The following is a 21,200-nucleotide window of genomic DNA, read 5'->3' on the forward strand; positions in this document are numbered from 1 at the left end:
ACTGGGCCAACTTCAGCCACTCCACTGGGCCAACATCAGTGACTCCACTGGGCCAACGTCAGCCACTCCACTGGGCCAACACCAGCCACTCCACTGGGTCGACATCAGCCACGCTATTGGGCCAACATCAGCCACTCCAATGGGCCGACATCAGCCTCTCCACTGGGTCAACATAAGTGACTCCACTGGGCCAACGTCAGCCACTCCACTGGGCCAACATCAGCCACTCCACTGGGCCAACGTCAGCCACTCCACTGGGCCAACGTCAGCCTCTCCACTGGGCCGACATCAGCCACTCCACTGGGCCAACTTCAGCCACTCCACTGGGTCGACATCAGCCACGCTATTGGGCCAACATCAGCCTCTCCACTGGGCCGACATCAGCCTCTCCACTGGGCCAACACCAGCCACTCCACTGGGCCAACATCAGTGACTCCACTGGGCCGACATCAGCCACTCCACTGAGCCAACATCAGTGACTCCACTGGGCCAACATCAGCCACTCCACTGGGCCGACATCAGTGACTCCACTGGGCCAACACCAGCCACTCCACTGGGCCGACATCAGCCACTCCACTGGGCCAACACCAGCCACTCCACTGAGCCAACATTGGGGCACCGGTGCAAACAGATTTTCAGCCACTTTTAATTCTACCTCCTAACTTTATGAAATGTGAGCCACTGGCAACGTTGAGTCAACTTAGGCAGGGCTGTTATGAAAAAGGGCTTCTTAGCACAATATTGTATAGTGAGGGCAAACATTGGGGCTCTCCCTATACATCGGGCCATCCATATACATATAGACATTAGAGAAACGTCAGTTTGTTATTGAGGTAAGTTTCAAGCTTAGTGTTGCCATCTAAGTTGGGGGTTTTCCATAGTTAACTAATACGAACTACAGCTAATATGGTTATGAAACCACCTTAAAAAGAAAAAAATGAAGTGTGTGCTTGTGTGTGTGCGCGCAAGAAACCCTGATAATACATTTTAACATGTTATTTTTTAAGTCTTGCCATTTACATTAAAAATGGCAGTATTTTACTTAGTTTACTTAGTTTGGATATTCTTCTTAATTAAATGTTTTAGTTTGGATAAGACAATTGATCATGAGTTGACCAGTTGCCTTATTGAAACTAAAACATTTAATTAAGAAGAACATTTGAATTTATGTCCTCAGTTATTGCCCTTGCTCGTGGTGGCCATACTACCGTACTATCCAGAAGGGATCTATTTGGTTAGGAGTCAGTCTTAGTTTAGCCTCTGATCCATACTCATACATGGTGTAAATGTAATGCACTGTTGTAACCATTTTTTCCTGACTTTTCCACACTTTTTTATTTGAGCCTAGCCATGTATGCACAAGAAAGGGTGGAACTGGGTGTGAGAAGATCAGGTGAGGGCATTGCAACACACACCCACACACAAACACACACACACAGTCAGACTAAGGGGAAACACACTTCACCAGTCCAGCTCCTCTCTCATGAACATCTGCCTTTCACATTTCAGAGGAAATACCATTAGGATTAAATCCAACATTCTGCTTAAACTCCACAAGTTTAAACTGGTGAGTTATTTTCCTTTTTCCAAGATTAAGCTAAAAACTGCAAACTCTTTATTGTTGGATTAACTCTTTCAGAGCTGTTTTAACATCTACATGAGTAAAATCAACAGATCAAGAGTTTTACAGGGTTTGTAGTTAATGTTTACTTTACTTAGTGGTTGGAATTAGTCTTACAGTATTATATACAACACTTACAATGTTGTATATAATACTGTAATAGTGCTTAATTTGCATACAGGGTTAAATTATTAGCGTTGACAACACATCAGGTGTTTCATTTCCTTGTACAATGCTGATTTAACTGTTTAGTGCTTCATTTACATCTATAGGGTTCAGTTATTTTTTTATATTAACTCATTAAATTTATGTTAAGTGAATTAGTGTTAAATTAATACTCACTGTACTGGATTACAGTGAGTATTAATTTTATTAATTACATTAGCACAATAAGTGCTTTATTTCCTTTAACAATGCTAAATTGACTTATATACCCACTGAATATACACCCACTGGGTTCACTAAATTCTTAAAGTGTTATATAACTCTCATAGTATTGAATGAACTCCTATAATATTGAATTAAAGCTTACAGTGTTAAAGTAACACCTTCATTGGTAAATTAAAATTAACACATGCAGTGCTAAATTACCTTTTTTTTTTTTTTAATTTTGAGTTAAAGTAAATCTAATATTATAAAACAGTTCAAAATTTGTAATTGTAAAGCCCTACAACAGAATATATTCTTTTCAGAAGTGGTTCTCAGTAGAAAAGCTGGAAGAACCCTTAAGGAACCCATATTTATCAAATTGATCAAATTGTGTACATTACAAAAAGACATAACAGGCAAAAAACCTAAAATCCTTAAAGGTTCTTGCTTTGTCCCTCTGGGGGAACCGTTAAAACTGCTATGTGGAACCTATTAGAGAGGGTGCCAACTAGAACCCTTACCCACCCAAAGAACTCTTGAGGAAGCGTTGCTAGTTGCTCATCATTGGGATGATTGACAGCCTCTTATATAAGTGATTTTCCGTGTCAGTGTATAGCTATACTATATTATGCATTTTTATGCTGTTTCATTTTTCTTCTTTAAATTTATATATTTTGTTTATGTTTTCCTGTAGACTCATAAAAAAATACATAAAAAATAAACTGTACCATTCCTTGTAGCTGAGTTGGTACCCTACTCTTTCACCTGGAAACATGAAAACATGGTTTACATTTGAAATTGATTTAGGGTATATAAATGGCCTGTAAACGTTTTTTTTAGAGTAAAGCTTTAAAGACACACTACATGCATCTTTCTTGGTAAAAGATGCGTACTAAATGTACAAAAGGTGGACCTTTGAGGGCACAACCCCAGGGACAAGGAAGGGTACTGTTTAGTACCCTTTATTCTGAGAGTGTATTGATCTAAAGTAGTAATGGATCTCTTTACCACTCTCCCTTTTTTCTTGACAGCATGCAAGACCGCTGTTAGTCTCCACCAATCATTGGGAACTTTGACCCTTCCAAAGGATATGGATCTCCATCTATAGCATCCATTGTGCCATAAGCCATGGCTGAACCACCACCTCCACCACCACCACCTCCTCCTCCTCCTCCACCACCCCCCGCGCCGCCTGCAGGGGGGAGGCAGATCTCCCGTGGATCCAGAGCAGGTTCCAAGTTGAGGAACTTCAACTGGGAGGCCATACCTCAGGACACAGTGCTGGGCAAACACAACATCTGGACAGCAGAAAAGAAGAAGGAGTATGAGCTCGACACGCAGCGCATGGAGGAACTGTTCAGCCGTAATGACCGGACTGATGGTCAGGTTCAGGCATCCAAACGAAGAAGTGTAAGAGGCATGCCAAGCAACATCCAAGGACCTGAAATGGTCAGTGATTTTCCTTTTCCTTTCCTGGTTTCTCTTATGCAGTATCTAGGATAATAGAATCCTGTTTGGGATTTGGCCTGGGATAGGTCTGTACATCCAATTTCCAGGAAGTTACCACAGGCAGTGAGGTAAAGTCAGCATAAGACAGTCTGCTTCTTAGGGACCTTATACAGGCCAAGTTTGAAGTTGTATATGTTTTTGTTAAAGACAATCCCATAATTCTGTGGAATTCCATGGAACTTTATAGCTAGCATTACTTAGCAAACTAGTTATGGTAGATAGCTTGCTCTTCAGTGCTTGGTCTGAGTAGTTCTATCTAGTAGTTGAGTAGTTGTATCTAGTAGTTGTAAAAAAAAAAAAAGCATATTGATTTAATATCTTACACCATGATTAAAAATGCATGCAGTTGTGATAACAGTCCTACTGTTAGCACAGCCGACCGTTAGCACTGCCTAGCTTGTTTTGCCTGACCAAAAAGTGAAACTGTGAAAGGGCTGAGTAAATTTGGCACAAAAACATGACAGGGCGGTTTATCAGTAACAATATAACAACGTTTAAGAGACATTAGACTTGATAAAATTGCACCTAAATGTAAACTGTAAGTGTTTTATGGTGTGTAGTTTAGAGTGTTTGGGGGAAAAAATGCTAAAGTTATGGACGCAAACAATCTGACCTGCTAAATGTCACTGTGTAATTCTGACTCTGTTTACAAGCCGGCTTCATTTCAAGGCCAGAGAGGGTTGAACTGCATTGGATAAGAGTTTATTCAACACATTAGGTGTTAATTCGACACTGTAATGGTTAAGTCAACATATGGGTGTGCTTAAACAACACATGATCCATGATATCCTGCATCCGGCTTCAGGTTGTGAAACTGCAAAACTTTATTTACATCACAAGCTACTGGATCTGTCAATCCCGACAGTTGCATAAACTGTTTGCTTTATCGTCTGTTATCTTTCATGTAGACATGAGACAGTGGCTATTGTCTTTGGGTAAATATTAGCCCAGCCAATCTAAAAGATTTTTTAATTAGTTATGCAGATAGTTATGTGTAAACCTAGCTTAAACTTTTCAGTGTAAAAGGGTGTCCTCAGTAAATGGTAGTTTTCCAAGTACAGAGCTGTGACCTTTGATTTTTTTTTTTTTTTGTCCGCACTATGATAGAGAACAAGAACAAATGTTTGAGCAGTATTAGACATTTCCACCCTTGTTTATGATACTTTTAACCCTCAACTGCATCAGGGAATGTATCACGGAGAACACAACTGTTCCAACACATATAATATTGTAATTGTGGAAACTTGTATATCTGTGTAGCATTCAGAAGATAGGCTTGTATGGCTCCTTATTTTGTAGACCTTCAATTATTTTAATTGTAATTAATTAACAATTATAATGAAAAAGTTAGCTAAATTCGAAATCGATCCAAACTGATTCTCTGATCCTGGTGTGTAGATTGTTTTTCAGTCGGATTTCCCTGACATGTTTTGACGTATGGTGTTGTAATCCCGCTGTTGCAGTGGTTTCGCGAGGAACTCCATTTCAAAACATTTCTGATTTGTGTGTTTCGTCTAGCAGCTGGACAAAATGAATGCTACAATGTAAAACTGACGGTGTTCATTTCGCATTAGCAATGATTTGACATTTGCATTTGTATTTAGGTTTTGTGCTCATGATGTTTTTTTTTTTGTCTGTCTGTTGGTGGAGGGATGTCCCTCTTGTTTGCACAAGGTGGACGGTTGCCTTTTTAGTGTATAGCAATACAATAATGTCGTCAAGCATATTTAATTATCTGCTGATGATAATGGTGAGGTATGTGGTTCGTGAATGCACTGTGTAGGTGACAATAAAGACAGGGGCGTGTTACAGAAAAGCCAAAGTCTGCCACTGGGACTGTAATGTAACATATATTTTATATGTTTTATACCCCCACCATCCACTTTGTTAGGAACACCTGTAAACCTGTACATTCATACAGTTATCAAATCAACCAATCATGTGGCAGCAGTGCAAAGCAAAAGATCATGCAAATACAGGACAAGAGCTTCAGTTAGTGTTCACATCAAACATCAGAATGGGGAAAAAGTGTGAGCTCTGTGACTACAATTGTGACACAGTTGTTGGTGCCAGACGAGCTGATTTGAGTATTTCAGAAACTGCAGATCTCCTGGGAATTTCAAACGCAACAGTCTAGAGTTTACACAGAATGGCGCGAAAAACAAAATAACCATTGAGTGAGTGAGTGTTCTGCGGGTGGAAACACCTTGTTGATAAGAGACGTCAGGGGAAGATGGCCAGATTGGATGGGCTATAACAGCAGAAGACCACATCAGGTTCCACTCCTGTCAGCCAAGAACAAGAATTTGAAGCTATCATGGGCACAGACTCACCAAAACTAGACAGCTGAAGACTGAAAACAGACCACAAGATTTTTATTTCTAATTTTCAACTTGCAGTCTTGATGAGCCTGTGCCCATGATAGCCTCAGATTCTGGTTCTTGGCTGACAGAAGTTCTGTAAACTCTAGAGACTGTTGTGTGTGAAATTCCCAGGAGATCAGCAGGATCAGAAATACTCAAATCTGCCCATCTTGCACCAACAACCACAGTAAAGTCACAGAGATCACACTTTCCCCAATCAGATAACTGATGTGAACATTAACTGAAGCTCTTGACCTGTTTCTACATGATTTTATGCATTGTGCTGCTGCCAAATGATTGGCTGATTAGATAACTGCATGAATGTGCAAGTGTATAGGTGTTCCTAATAAAGTGGATGGTGAGTGTATATGTCAAAGTTCATAAGGCTCCATGTTTAAAAAGCAGCTCCATCAATGTTAACTGTGGTCACAAGTCAATAATCAATAACAGTGATGAGTGTGTGTGTGTGTGTGTGTGTGTGTGCGTGTGTGTGTTTTCCTCCCAGGTGTCAATTCTTGGCTCCAAGAAGAACATGAACATCAGCATTTTTCTCAAGCAGTTCAAACGGTATGTTCACCTGGAAACTCGAAACACAGCGCATGAAAACACATGAGCATGAACTCCATTTCCTGTATAAAATCACAGACATTGTTGAGTCACACCCATGAAGCTCTGCATGTCTCTTCACGCCAGGCATTTAGCAACCACCTCGCTGTTCCACAGAAAACAACTTGTTTCCTCCACAGCATGACTGTGGGGACAAGACCGGTCAGATCATCACTATCAGCTTTCTCCTCACTCATAGGTTACATCAGAGCGGGACAATCTGATACACACAGTTTTAGACGTGAACAGGTCAATGTATCGATTCTAGAAGTTTCTTTTCTGACCTGTATTTGTATCAGCAACTAATTTACAGACAGATCAGGCAACTTAAAAAAAAAGACTGTCCAGGGATTTGAGGAAAAAAGCACAATCAACAGAAATCGATAATTGTTAGTGTTGGAATTCAGTACAGACGGAGATGAAGACAGTAATTTTTTCACCCTGTTTAAATTTGTGGATTTACAATTACTATTGTGTAAGGAATAATACACATCAGGCTTGTTGTTCTAGAAAAATAATCAGTGATGGGGTGGTATTATAAAGTGTTATTTTCCAATAACAGCACATCCCACAATTCCTCCTAAACCACAGCAATTTGCTTAAATATACAATGATTACAATTTTTTATTTATTACAGAACGATTTTGTACATTTTGTAAATTTTATCCATTTATAGTCACATTTAATGTTGTGGATCTTCTGAGAAATAAATGACTTCCTGCTATCACTTATGTTATAGCAGTTATAAACTTGATATAAAAGTCATTCCTTCATCAGCCCTTTTTCGCTTTCTCTCTTGAAGTAAGACAAAAATTGAGCTTTTTTTTTTTTTTTTTAAAGCGCCATGAACTATAGACCAATTCAGTGTTTCATCATAACAACAAAGATAACACCAGAGACACTGTATTGATCTTCAGTGGTCTAATATTAAAATCCTCAGCTATTGCTCAGAATATTTACAGTTTGAGAAACACAGTTTCTCACTCCTAATGTGGTCGTTGTTGATATTAGCAGACCTGTTTAAAATCTATTTTTAAAATCGTTTTCCCCTCATATTCTATAGCAATTTATCAACAGTAAAAAATGTACTAAAGAATGATACTTGTTTAAAAAATTTATTAAAGAATGATATGTCATACTTTTTATCCATTTATAGCTACATTTATAGTTGTGCAATGTCGATGAAACAAGATTCCTGATAACAATTACGTTATAGCACCTATAAACAGTCATTCCCTTCCCAGCCTCTTTTTGTTTATTTCTCTATCTTGAAGTTAATAAGACAAAAAAAAACTGCATTATATCTTGAGTGTAGTGAAGCTCTGACACTGGAGACTCCTTCCAAAACTAATAAATAAAAGTCTTCTCACAGAAAACTTAACAGGTTTATGTGGAATGTTCGCCATACAGGTTCCTCTGTAAGTTGTTACTATAGAAACAATGACGTATTATAACGAACGGATTAATATAAAACTGTGATTATTGCCCTTTTGATTGTTTTGATTGTAAGAGCTGCCATTATACAACATTAACTCTTTTAACCAGAGGCCAAAAATGGAATTAATATATGGGTTCATATATGGAAGTATGAAAGTACTACTAGGCTAGGTAAAAAAGTATTTCTTTTTTACCTAACCTAGTAGGTTTAAATGTTATAATTTTGTTGTCACAGTTGTATACAGTGTTTTACTATCAAAAATACAGTGTTTTACTATCAAAAATGCTTTAGTTGTGCTGTCAGTTTTGTCTTTGTACCAGTGTTCTTGTGGCGAGTTGTGAATTGTTTGCCCAGCAGACACCCCTCCCCTTTCCCATCGCCCTGCTCACCAGCAGCTATACAGAGAGTCATGATACTCTACACACAGAAACCCAACAGTGTCCTGACTAATCTTATAACAGACTTACGGCAATAAAATAATGCTTTTGTTTATACTGATTGAAAATGTCCAATAAGACAATTTCCATTCCACCAGGGGAATGGAAAGCCAGTGTACTGCGAGAAAGGGTTAATCAACACCTTCTGACCAATCAGACTTGAGAATTTAAGAGTGCTGTGGTATAAAAAAACAGTAGCTGAGCTCCTTTTGTTCTACGGCATATTAGCATTAGCGGTTTTGAAATCGATATGGCCATTATCTGTTTATTTATGCTAGCAAGATAGAGTGTGTTTAGAGTTGAGCCTTCTGTGCTTTACTAGGTCTGGTGATCCAGAGTGTTTTAAACATTTAGGACAAAGCCCACACTGATATTACTTAAACCTTAAACACTTCTTTCTTAGTGTTATCCTGTCCAGCCAGCATGAATTCCTTAACCCCTTTAACTCCCAGGACTCATAATTTGCTTTACAGGTTAAATCATTTGTGTTAATATGAATCATGAATCACTGAACAGAGGTTAATGACATGTACTCGGGACAATTTCACTGTAAAAGTCTGATCACATCCCTGTAGCTGTTGTACATTAAACATGTTCCACCCTCATGATGTACAAGAAATGAAGTCTTGCAGCTTGTTCAGGCATTTCTTGTGAAGATTGCTTAAAGAATTACACATGACAGAATTGCAGCAGTGAGGCATGTATTTGCTTGTTCACAGTGCTGCGAGCAGAACTCTACCCTGTATTACATGAGGTCTCAGAAACTAGACACAGACACTTCACAGAACATAACTGTCGGGTTAAAGCTTTACGTCATACTGACGTAGATTGCTTTTGTACATATTACGACTACAAGTGATTTTTGGCTTTGAAAAATGTTACAGTAAAAAAAAAACATATTCTACTTATGTGTCACAACATTGAGACTGCTAAGTGTGGGGCAGCATGGCAAACAAGATGACACAAAGACTTTCACAATACACGCTATACTGTATGTTTAAACATTGACTGCTACATTTAGAAACGATGCTTTCAGCTATTTTTAAACATGGAAAAGACGGAAAATGAAACATTTCTTACAAAAAATTTAACATTACCAATTTGTTTAATTTGTGTATTGGTCTGGGAAAACCTGTCAAATGTTTGTGTGGCTGAATTCAGACCAACACACAAAAAAGCCACAAAACTGGGGTGTTCTGCTTATACCATACTTTGACACATCAGCTTTAAGAAACCGTTAATATATTTCACCAAAATGGCATGGAAATATTTTTATGATAAACTTTAGGACTTAGAAATAATATATAGTATAAAATATCATAGTAGAATTACACCATGTGAAGGTTTTCTAATGCTTGTATCCCTCCACAGGTCAGTAAAGGAGCTCATTGAGGACATCCACAGTGGAAAGAGTGAAAGATTTGGTTCTGGGAAGCTGCAGGAGCTTTTGAAACTGATGCCTGAGTCTGGAGAGGTACATTTATTTAACATGTCCATCTGAGAAAGAGAGGAATTAATTCCCACATTGCATTTAGGGCACATCTCTGGGTGATCTATCTACTGTATTATTATTATAAAAGCTACAGTATTTTCCAGACTTTTAGTCCAAACAAACTAAGATGTCAAACCAATGTCAGAATTTCTTCAGCAATTTAAACCAAGTAGCTTATAAATTGTAATGAATCAAGTAGCAGAGATGAACACTTACCATTTTCTCCTTTAGGGCTGAAATGTTGGATATAGTGTACTATGTTCAGGACTTTCAGATTGTTTTTTTTTTTCCAGTCGCTTTTCACAAGCAATGCTGATGAAGAATAAACTTTGCATTGTACCATTACACCACTCATGAGGTTACAGTATATCAGCTGGTTTTAATGTTTGAGAGCTATTAAAGCAGATGGACAACATTAGACTAGTTCAAATACAATATTTACAACTCTTAACTGTATCAGACCTGCCAACCCTGAAGAAATGGGTGGGTGGTGGGTAAAAGTAAAAGCACAATACACAGTAAAAAAAAAAAAAAAATTAAATTAAATAAAAATGAAAAACTAATATAATAAATAATAAATAAAATTAACACATGTTAGTATAGCTAATCTAATGTTAGCTAACTTTTACATTAATGAACTCAAAACATTCTCTATTTACCGTATTGGTATAATCTCCGTAATGGTATCATCAGTGCACCTTTGAGTTTAGAAAAGCGCACCAGCCAAAATATTACTAATGTGAAATGTGAGGAAGGGGGCGGGGCTTCCACGTGGGTCAGTTAATATCAGAGAGTTCTCATCTATGCAACTGTCAATCATATCAGATTCATATGTTGATTGGCTCATCTGCCCTTTTTAATTGGGGAACAAAGAAAGACTGCTATTTTGGGGAATTTTTTGAACTCTGATGTTAAAATTCAGAGCTCCTCTGCAAAATGTGTGAAGCCATTATCTCAAAATAAAAAGTCTTGTCCAGAAGATTGGGTGTTTAATATCCACTACGCTTATGATTTCAGGTGAAGCAGCTTCTAGCTTTTAAAGGAGACTATTCAGCACTTTCTGAGGCTGATCAGTTCATGGTTCAACTTGTAAAGCTTCAAAGGTGAGCCACAGTATGAGTGGAACCTTGTGTATATTTATCCACAAATTATATTACTCATTCACTAAAATCATTACTTTTAGAGACTACTACTTTCTACTTTCCTCTCTATGTAACCTGTTGTATAAATTCTTACATGCTAATTAAGGGATACAAACATTTATTCTACTCAACAGAATTTTGTTTAGACATCACATGTGATTGTATGTGACAATTATAATGTCTTCATTTGTGCCACCAGCTACGAGGGGCGGCTGAAATGTTTAATTCTCAAAGAGGAATTTCCCCATTTTATGGATGAGGTGAATCATTCCATTAGCACTATGACCGCTGCTGGGAAAGGTAATGACACACCCTTATTTTTATCCTCTGTACACAGACTAAAGTCATCATTCACATATCTAGTACTGTGAGTCATCCACTGTCTCTTGTGTTTTCAGTTTCTACCTCTCTTTCCAAAGTATGGTTGGATTGAAAATGCTCAATATGCTAACTGCAAATAAAAGCTAATAGGCCATATGCAAATGGTAACATTTTAGCCATGTTATAATAATTAGCAAAGCTATTTCTTTTACTACCTCATATTCTAATTACTATGTTGTTTCAACATCATAGGCACCAACTTATGATTCACTGGGGTGTGTTCAATATATAAAAGTGTGACTTCATGCAATTTCATACCAACCCTATCCCAACCCTCATGTAAAATAATTACTTGAGGCTTATATTTCTATACTTCTTTTATTTTATTAGAACAAATTACACAGCTACAGTAGCAAAACATATTTGACTCATTTGAACAAAATTCAGAGATAAAAATAATAATAACTAATAATAAAAATTCAAATAAGAAATGATTGTGCATAAAAAGCATCCCTGCAGTGCATTGCTGTCTATTATTGATGCAAATTCTGGCTCTTTTTAGTGAGTCAGATCATTTGGCTCAGCTCACCAAAAAGAGTCGACTCTCACCAATAAGAGTCGAATCTTTCGACTCCCAAAGTGACTCATGGCCATTTAATATCTAAACTGGACACAGTTTGCAGAATTTTGACCAGTGACTCTTCTTCTGGCTGAAAATATTTCATGAAATCTTACTCTATCTTCTAATTAACAAAGTAACATTATATGCCTGTTTAATGAATTAATTAATTAATTTATTTTTTTTGATCTAATGTCTTTCCTTTTTTCAGCCCAAAAAAAAGTTTGAAAATTCTGTTTTTTAATATTTTCAAAAAAAAAAAAAAAAATGGTGATCAGACTTTCAGTGCATAATAAATAAAGTTAACTAATGTTAGTCCTGCTAATCTGATGTTAGCTAACTTGAACATTTTAGTTCACATTACTGAGCTCAAAACATTCTATAAGGAAAATCAAGTTGAGAAAAGAGCAGCAGCCTATATACATATATATATACATACACACACACACACACACACATATGAATGAATATTGTATTTTTTTCAAAAATGTGCTTTTTTTCTGTCTTGATTGTTTTTTTTTTCAGGCAGCTGGATGTTAAAGACTCATGTTTGACAATATTTTACAGACTGCACTTTACATTTAAAAAAAAGAATGTTTTCAGTTTTGACATATCTTAGGAAGTTAGGAAAAACATTTTATTATTATTTTAGCTATGTGTCTCCACTTCATGAGTAGATTTGTTGACTGACTGTTTGTTTGAATCACTGCACTATGGTAATGCTAATTTCCACTAATTAGCCACAATTAACCACAAGCTAACAGTACTGTTAAAGGTGCATTAGGTAAGATTAAACTTTTTTTTTCAAGATGAGGTCTCTAATGGTGGGCTCAGTGGCTTAGTGGTTAGCATGTTTGCCTCACACGTCCGGGGTTGGGGATTTGATTCCCACCGCTGCCCTGTGTGCACGGAGTTTGCATGTTCTCCCTCGGTTTCAGGGGTTTCCTCCGGGTACTCTGGTTTCCTCCCCCATGTCCAAAGACATGCATTGTAGGCTGACTAGCATTTCCAAATTGTCCCGAGTGCGACTGTGCCCTGCACCCCGTCCAGGGTGTGCCCCACCTTGTGCCCCGAGTCCCCTGGGGTGGGCTCCAGGCTCCCTGCGACCCTGTGTAGGATAAGCGGTATGGGAAACGGATGGAGGTCTCTAATGGTTAAATAGGTGGGACTGATGTTTGAATGATTTTTTTTTTTTTCTTGAGCCCAATCCTTCCTTCCCACCCGTGTTCATGAAGCTCCACCCCCAGGATTTATGGTGACCTGTCAAGCTGAGTGTCTATAGAAAATAGCTAACAGGAAGCCAAACACAAACGCAAGCATTCCGGACTGGAAGTCAGTTTTCTGAACAGGTTTCTCAGCCACTTAATACTGTTGTGCTGAAGCCATGCCGTAAATCGTTATTTTTTCTATGTTTACATATGTTTACATACAGCCTGTTTGAACCGCTGCCTTCTGGCTGGCACCACAGAGCACTGAGCACCAGAACATCCAGACACAAGAGCAGCTTTTTCCCACAGGCCATCTCCCTCATGAACAGTTAACTGCATCCAAGGACCCTCTTAGTTCCATCTTTTCACTGTACATAGACTCTTATGTGCAACTGTTAATATACTGTTATTATTCTCTTACCTGGATATACCCCTACCTTCTGTACACTGCATTACCCTTTGCATAGCTGTACATGGCATCTATTGTGCCTTAAGCTTATTGTGTCTTCTATACTTTTTTTTTCTTATTTTTATTTATTAATTATTATTATGTTTCCTGCTGTCATATTTGTGTATGTACTGGAAGCTGCACTTACCCAGTCAAATAGTCAAATTCCTTGTGTGTGTGAGCACACTTGGCAGGACTACCACAGTGGCTGTTGCTGGACTACCACAGTGGCTGTAGTAATTCCAACAAATGGGCATATTATATTTACAGTCTATATGTTGTTTTATTGTAAAAGATGCTTCTCTATAGAAATATCTGCAAAAAAAGCCTTATAATCCAATAAACATGTGAAATAAAGTTGCTCTTTAATCTGAAACTTTCCTTTAGAGCTGTTGGATTGTGTTGACCTTCATTCCGTCATCCGCCTGGTGCTGAAGACTGGGAACTACATGAATGCTGTGAGAACTTTGGATTTGTATAAAAGAAAATCAGATTAGATCAGTAAAATGACTCATTTATAGCCCAAATATCAGGATCACAATGATTTATGATGATTGATCAGCATTTTGCTTGTTCTCAGGATGGCTACGCTGGCAGCGCTGTGGGCTTCCGCATGACCTCCCTGCTGAAACTCGCCGACACGAAAGCCAACAAACCAGGAATGAACCTCATGCACTATGTTGTGATGGTAAAATGAACCTTTCTTTTTTTCCAGAAGGATGTTAGCTGACGTTATATTTCATTTCTCTCTTATAACATCTCTTATCCATTTCACTTTCAGCAAGCTCAGAAGAGTGACGCTGCTCTGCTGAAGTTTCCAGAACAACTCACACACATTGGAGATGCCGCGAGGTACAAAATCTACCAAACATGATCTTATTATCTTTTAAAATACAGTCAGAACTAGAATTATTGGCACCTTCATAAAAGACAGGTAAAAGGTGTTATTTGTGTTAATTTTTTTCTCACCCTGAAAGTATAAGAGAAAAATAAGCTTTAATTGAAGTAGATTTATTCTAAGAAAATAAAAAACCCTATGAACATATCTCCTTTGTACTATGGCGCTGTTGAATTCTTGATTCTGATTTGTCAGAAGCTGTTTATAAATTTCTTATTAATTTAACAGCAGCTCTAACAATAGTTCTGGCTGTAAATCACAGGTTTCTATTAATACACTCATTTTAGTACTTATTGTTTCTATGGTAACAATTTATAAAGGGATGCTCCACAGAAACAGGTTTTAAAAATGCCTAATTGTTAATATAGTGAAGTTTTCTGTGAGGATATGTTTATTTAGCATTTATGGAATGAGTCTCCAGTTCCAGGCTTTTTTAAGAGTCAAAGCTACAGCTGGAACTTTAAGTCTTCAGGACAGACGGTTTTCTAGTTTCTTGGTAACAATCAGAGTTGCATCTTTTGTTTTATTAATAAAAAGAGAGAGAAAGGTGAGGGAACGTGATAACAGGAACTAACTAATTTCATGGATATTCCACATCATTAAATATAACTATAAATGGATAAAAAGTATTTAATAATTAAAAAACATTGTTAGCATTGACATATGAATGGTATAAGAGGAATAAAACACTTTGGGGAAGTGCTGTTATAGAAAAATGATCAACTTTAGGGTAGTAACAGTAACTCCTCTTGCTCAAAGTGCCCTGTCATTGATTATTTCCTATAATAGCACGCCCCCTAGTGTTTTTTTCCTTACTTAATGTTGTTTTATTATTTTGTGAAGTTAAAATTGCTTTTATAAGGTTGTGTTTGATAGCTTTGACAGAAACAAACAGTTGAAGTCTCAGTATGATGAGCCAGATAAGAAACTTTTAGCTGTAGATGCATTCAATTTGCATTAAACATTACAGACTTTAGCTAGCTACATGCAGTGAGCATAATAAACTGAACACTTCAGTGGAAGAGGAACTGAAGCTCAGCTAGCAGACTTTATGACAATTTGTAGGAAGGTTTTTTTAAAGCCTGACCACAAATATTTGGGCAGAAATCCTACTTTGGTGGACGTGGCCTTTTCAAAATAAAAGTATGGTATCATGTGACTAAAACATACAATAGCTGGTGTAGCTAGCTACACCAAAATTCTGGTTTTAAGTTAGCACAGAAACATTATTTATACTCTAATATGTTTAATGTGTTTTAATATGACTAATGTTAAATATTTTAAAGTGTAATCTTTGTAATCACAGTAAAATATCTCAAATATATATATAAACATAAATAGAAATATATAGAACCTTGGATTTAGAACATTAACTAGCTTGCAATTTAGATATCAGAGAATACATTCTGAAAAATAAAACACATTGAATAGGATAATAATGTGGTTTTCACAGGCTTAAAAATGTCTTTCTTTTACCAGTTCATATACCATTTATTAGTCATTTATTGAGAGATAGGGATTAATTAATCAGAAATAGCCAAACAGAAACTTATACAACTACAACAGTCACAGAGTTTACAGAATAAAAAAGGTTCTGTTAGTGTTTGATCAGTGTTCAAAAAGCTAGAAATGTTAATTTTAGTATCTTTAGTATCCTATAATTTAATAAGCTGGTCGAAACTTGCCATATTTTAAAACTGCTTCTCGGCCAGACACAGCCTTATAATACTAAGGTCATGAAATGTGTAAAACATTTTTCTCCAATAAATCCATTTTTGTGTACTGAGTCAAACCCTGTGTTGTTGCTGTTTCTCTTGGTCAGCTTCTCGAATGTTTTGATTTATTGAGGGTTTAGACTGTTTTGCTGGCTCAAGCACAAGCTTTACCAGGACTTTAAGCAAATGTGCTTATCATGCATGAGTCTTCCATCGTGGAGTGTTACATCAGTAAGCGAGATAATTGTTTCTCCCACTGCAGAATCCACAAACAGGAAATTGAATCAGAGTTCCAAAGAAAAGTGAGCGAAGTCCAGGAGGCGAAGAAGGGCGCTGATAAACAAGCTGACCTGGCCGAACAGATGAAAGACTTTTTTTGGGTGAGTTCACTTGGGCAGAAGTCCTGCTTTGGTGGAACTAACTGGTCCTTTCAAAATAACAGTATGATATCATGTGACTAAAGCAAATGTTAGCTAGCAGACACACAGAGAAACAATGGTGTTGTTAGCCAACTATATTTAAATTAAAAAAAAAATGATACATTCTGTTAAATGCTACACAATGTATTTTCACTAACAAACTGAAATTCGAGCTTGCTAATGAATATTCAGTTCAGTTTATAAATAACATTAACTAGGGTGACTTAAAGATAATATTTTGTATACTGTATCTGGATATGTCTACAAGTAGAGGCTGGTTGTCATAGTAACCAGAAAAGCATCATTGTGACTGCTTAGCCTGATCTCACGAGAAATTCGTACAAGTTTGACGGTGTTGACGTGAAGTTCTAAGAAAAAGTGCAAAAGCTAACCCCAAATATCTTTTTATACGACTTCGATAGCTGTTACAAATTTTTACAAAAGTTTAAGGATGTGTTGAGCTGCTAAACAGATGGACAGCTAGCTAAATGAATATATCAAAGGTAATGTGCTATTTTTACACTATATGATGGAAAACAACAACTACAATTTTACCAGTTTGGACTTTGCTCTAAATTTGGAAGAAAATAGTTTCCACTTTGTAGACTTTGTAAATTACCCATGTTTCCTGCTGTCGTTCTCAGCATGCTGAATCCAGGATCACTGAAACGCAGGCCTCCTTCCATACACTGAACAAAGTCACTGAATCTGTGGCTGAGTATTTTTGTGAGGAACCGAGTGAGTTTAAACTGGACGAGTGCTGCTCCATTTTCAATTCCTTTTGTGAGCGATTCACCCGAGCCCTTCAGGTAAAGCCACACTCATCCTCCCAGTACGAATCCATATAGGTGTCTAGAGTCCCTTGAATTGGGCTAACAGTTGGAAATGCAGCTTCTTTCTTCTCCTCACCTAAGATTTTAAAATTACATCCAAATTTTCTTCCTTAGGAGAACATGGAGCGTGAGATGGCCGAGGTTAAGCGGAAACAGAAAGAGCGACTGCAGTCTGCTGCCAAGCGGCGCTCCACAGCCACCTGCTCATCACGGGACAGAGACATGGAGGGTATAGCGCTGGAGTCGGTTCTCCAAAGGTTCCTGAATGCACCTGGGTCTCGCAGGAGAGCAAGAACCCCCTCGCCAACCAGTGCCAACCTTGCTGAGATCTCATTACAAAAGAACCAGCTCAACAAAGACCCCAAAAAGCAGAGCTGGTCTTTGAACATGTCCCAGTCCTCCCTTGGTAAGGAGAACTCAGAGGATGAAAGGCCAGAGAAGAAAAGTCTGCTGTGGAGAAAATCTACTGAGCGTGCATCAGTGGTAAATGAGGATGAGGAAATTCCATCTGAGAAAGAGGTGCAGAAATTGAGAGAAGTGTCCCAAAGAGTGCTGCACTACCAATCTAGCCGTGGGAGCGCGTCTTCTGCGGAATATATTTCCCCAGTCAGTTCTCCACAACGACGCGTGTTTCCAGAGGATCGAGAAAAACTGATGTCTGTTACAAATGGCGAGGATGCAACCAAACCCCTAAAAAGCCCACTGCTTTTGATTCCAAAAAGCCCTGGTGGTATCGGCCGTCGGCACACAATCACACTTCCTACGGCAGATTTGAGCAGAACTGACACTGACGAGGATCAGTTTGTTCCCTGTGAGCCAGAAAATGAAAGCCCTAGAAATCAAATTCTGTCTCTTGGGAATATTGGTAAGATCAAATCAGTGGACAGCTATCTGCCACCTACAAATGATGGCGTAGGTAATAAAGTGCCATCCAGCACTCCAATGGGCAAATCGGAGAAAGTGGACATAGCAGAAGTACGGCAAGAGACTGATGAGAGCTTATGCAGTTCTCAGCAAAATTCTTCAGTCAATGCACAGAACACCCACCCCAAGAGGAGCTCTCGATTAATATCCTTTTTCAAACGTTTGGGTGAAAAGAGCAAAATGAGCAATAGAGAACCTGAGTCCAGTAGTGTGGACCCCTAACAAACATCTTACAGTCATTGGGTCAGGTGGTTGATAGAGCTGTCTTTTTTAATCTGGGTGTGGTCCAGAAACCAATCTCTGGTACACCTTAAAATTACTCAGGGCTTTGCTTTAAGTTTGCAGTATGTATGAAAGCTCCAGTCCTCAGTTCAAGGTGTCAAGTAACATGGTAGAGCTGTACACAGGTACTGGAATGACCTTTATGGTGCGAGGTTTTTGCTTAGCTAAACGTCATCTTAGCAAGAAAGGTGCATCACTTGCAGGTGCTCCTGAGTGATGACATGCCACAGCTGTTTGAATGTTTGCATGGTTTGAATGTTGGTAATGGGACCAGAGTACGATTATTGAGATCAATCAATCGATGTACATAATGTCTCCCTTTTTACAACAAAAGTGTGTACACAGTAGAAATAACGTATCGATTTGCTCAACCAATGAGTCCAAACCCCAACCTCTAAACTCTTAAACCACAAACAAGCCCAGAATGGTTACTAGCATGAATGAATGAATGAATGAATGAATGAATGAATGAATGAATGAACAGTGTCAATGTTAAAACACATGCAAATTAATGCAACAGCAAAGAATCTAGAACCCTGAAGGGTTATTCAATTGGAACCCTTAAGGCTTCTGTGTAGAACCCCTTCCACAGTAGGAAAAGGTTCCAGATAGAACCCTTTAAAGGGTACTTTTTCTGAGAGTATACTGGCAAAATCACAATGCAATAATAAATAATAGGGGTTGCATGACTATACATTTTACTAGTTGGTCAAAAAGTCAAAAAATAATTCATAGTCAAATCAATAACTGATTTAGGATATTGCTATTTTTAGGATATTTCATTAAATGCTGATTAAACAACAGCAAAGAATAGATCAGTCCAAACTAACAGCCATATACAGGCTATAAATTATGTTTCCAGCTTCAGTGCTTTGTTATGGTACACTATTAGTTACGAAAATAAATAACTCAGTACAATACATATGTAAAATAATAAATCCGTGTATCATATTACACTGTTTAAGGACATACTAATTCTTAATATACACTTGTACGGATGGCCTGGTGCCTCAGCAGTAATTGTTGATTCTGAAACTGAAAGCGCACAGCACAGAAGCTCATGTCCATCAACAAAGCTCTCGTTAGAGTTTAATGCAGCGCCTTCCTTGAATGGAGGAAGCTATGTCTACAGCATCGACCGGGAGGTCTTTCTGCCATGTTCAACTCGCGGTGGGATTAATAAAACTGTCACGCTTCATACAAAGTGATATCAAAGTGATAATGTTCCATTAATGCAAAAGAAAATAAAAATGTACTGTCAACTGTAGAATTGGAAATATTTTCAGACTAAGAAAGTAGATTTAGCCTGAATTTCCGTCCCATCGCCCTCGCTCAGCATTCCTAAAGCAGAGACTAGTGAATGTATTAGTCAAAAAGTCTATGAAACTCCTATGAAATACAGAGAGATTTGTCTAAGCTGCGATGGAACAGATGTTCCTTTAGGGTGCACTGTTTGCCATCATGTTTTTAGAAGCACTGCAGTCCAGGTCTAATTTAATGTGTGTTCTGTCTGAATAAAAATGTCCCATATGGATTTTTACTACAAGTGGAACAATGCAAAAAGTTTTTTTTTTTTTTTTTATTTCAAAAAGTGATAGATGTTCGTGTGCTTGGCGTTACTGATTTTTTGTAATAAACTTCAGTCGGTTTTAAAACACTTACTTCTCCTTAGTACATGATACTCTGGGTCATGTTAAGGTGAAACGTGAAAAGTCTGTCTGTAAATCTGAACCAAAACATGATATTTATAGCTGTTCACTGTGGATACACATATTTTGGATTCCTAACCATGGGAAAGACTCCGTTTCCATTTTGGGACTCCATTTCCATCAGTATTGTTTATACTGATCAGCACCAAGATAAATAAAAGACAGACTGTAGATGTGAAAATAAATTATACACTGGTATCTGTGTAAAATCTGAAGAGGTGGACAAACAGTTGTGAACAAGGGTTACAAGTTTAAATAAATGTTATAATATATTTATAGGATGTTGCAGATTATACTGCGTATGTAATACTGAAGGCAGAAAGCAAGGGTGTTTTCTTTAACTGTGTGGTATTGATGTGTTTCCCCCAGTTTTTTCAATACCCTGTTAAATGTTGCACTGGATTCTAATGTTCTTATGTTTTACTCTAGTTTTATACAAGGATTCTGGACTAATGTCAATATCCGATATTTGTCATGTGCATGTCTTTCTATTCATACAAATGTATCTAAAGTAGAAGTCTGGACTACATCCACCTGGATAAGCACTGTGGATATTTATTTTAATTTTCTAGACCATTAAAACAGCAAAGTTAAAGATGTATTCTGTTTCTATTATGCTCACACAGGAATTATGAAATGTCCTTTATGTCCTTGATGTATGAATTTATGTCCTTTAGTACTGATATATATATATATATATATATATATATATATATATATATATATATATATATATATATATATATATATATATATATACACATACATATGGCACATATGTGAATTTTTTTTCATTTACAATAACAATTGTTTTGGACCACATACATAATAAGTGCACTTGTCTCAC

General features: G+C 37.5%; 1 protein-coding gene across 1 annotated transcript; it reads left to right on the forward strand.

Annotated features, from left to right (window-relative positions):
* Positions 1 to 906: 906 nt before the first annotated feature.
* fhdc4 (FH2 domain containing 4) lies at positions 907 to 20,965 on the forward strand. Its single transcript, XM_026934684.3, has 12 exons — positions 907 to 1,567; positions 3,022 to 3,439; positions 6,368 to 6,429; positions 9,715 to 9,817; positions 10,853 to 10,938; positions 11,177 to 11,277; positions 13,961 to 14,031; positions 14,154 to 14,261; positions 14,355 to 14,425; positions 16,449 to 16,566; positions 17,250 to 17,414; positions 17,553 to 20,965. Exons 2-12 carry the CDS (start codon positions 3,119 to 3,121, stop codon positions 18,582 to 18,584), a joined length of 2,238 nt encoding a protein of 745 aa, XP_026790485.3. The 5' UTR covers positions 907 to 1,567; positions 3,022 to 3,118; the 3' UTR covers positions 18,585 to 20,965.
* Positions 20,966 to 21,200: the final 235 nt, after the last annotated feature.

This window comes from Pangasianodon hypophthalmus, chromosome 14, assembly GCF_027358585.1.
Source record: "Pangasianodon hypophthalmus isolate fPanHyp1 chromosome 14, fPanHyp1.pri, whole genome shotgun sequence".
NCBI lineage: Eukaryota > Metazoa > Chordata > Actinopteri > Siluriformes > Pangasiidae > Pangasianodon > Pangasianodon hypophthalmus.

Bases quoted from the DNA above. Each gene is read 5' to 3' on its own strand.
- fhdc4 (XM_026934684.3), top strand. From the start codon at position 3,119: ATGGCTGAACCACCACCTCCACCACCACCACCTCCTCCTCCTCCTCCA. The intron at 11,278-13,960 runs GTAATGACACAC...ACTTTCCTTTAG, and splicing joins TATGACCGCTGCTGGGAAAG to AGCTGTTGGATTGTGTTGAC. The intron at 14,262-14,354 runs GTAAAATGAACC...TTTCACTTTCAG, and splicing joins TCATGCACTATGTTGTGATG to CAAGCTCAGAAGAGTGACGC.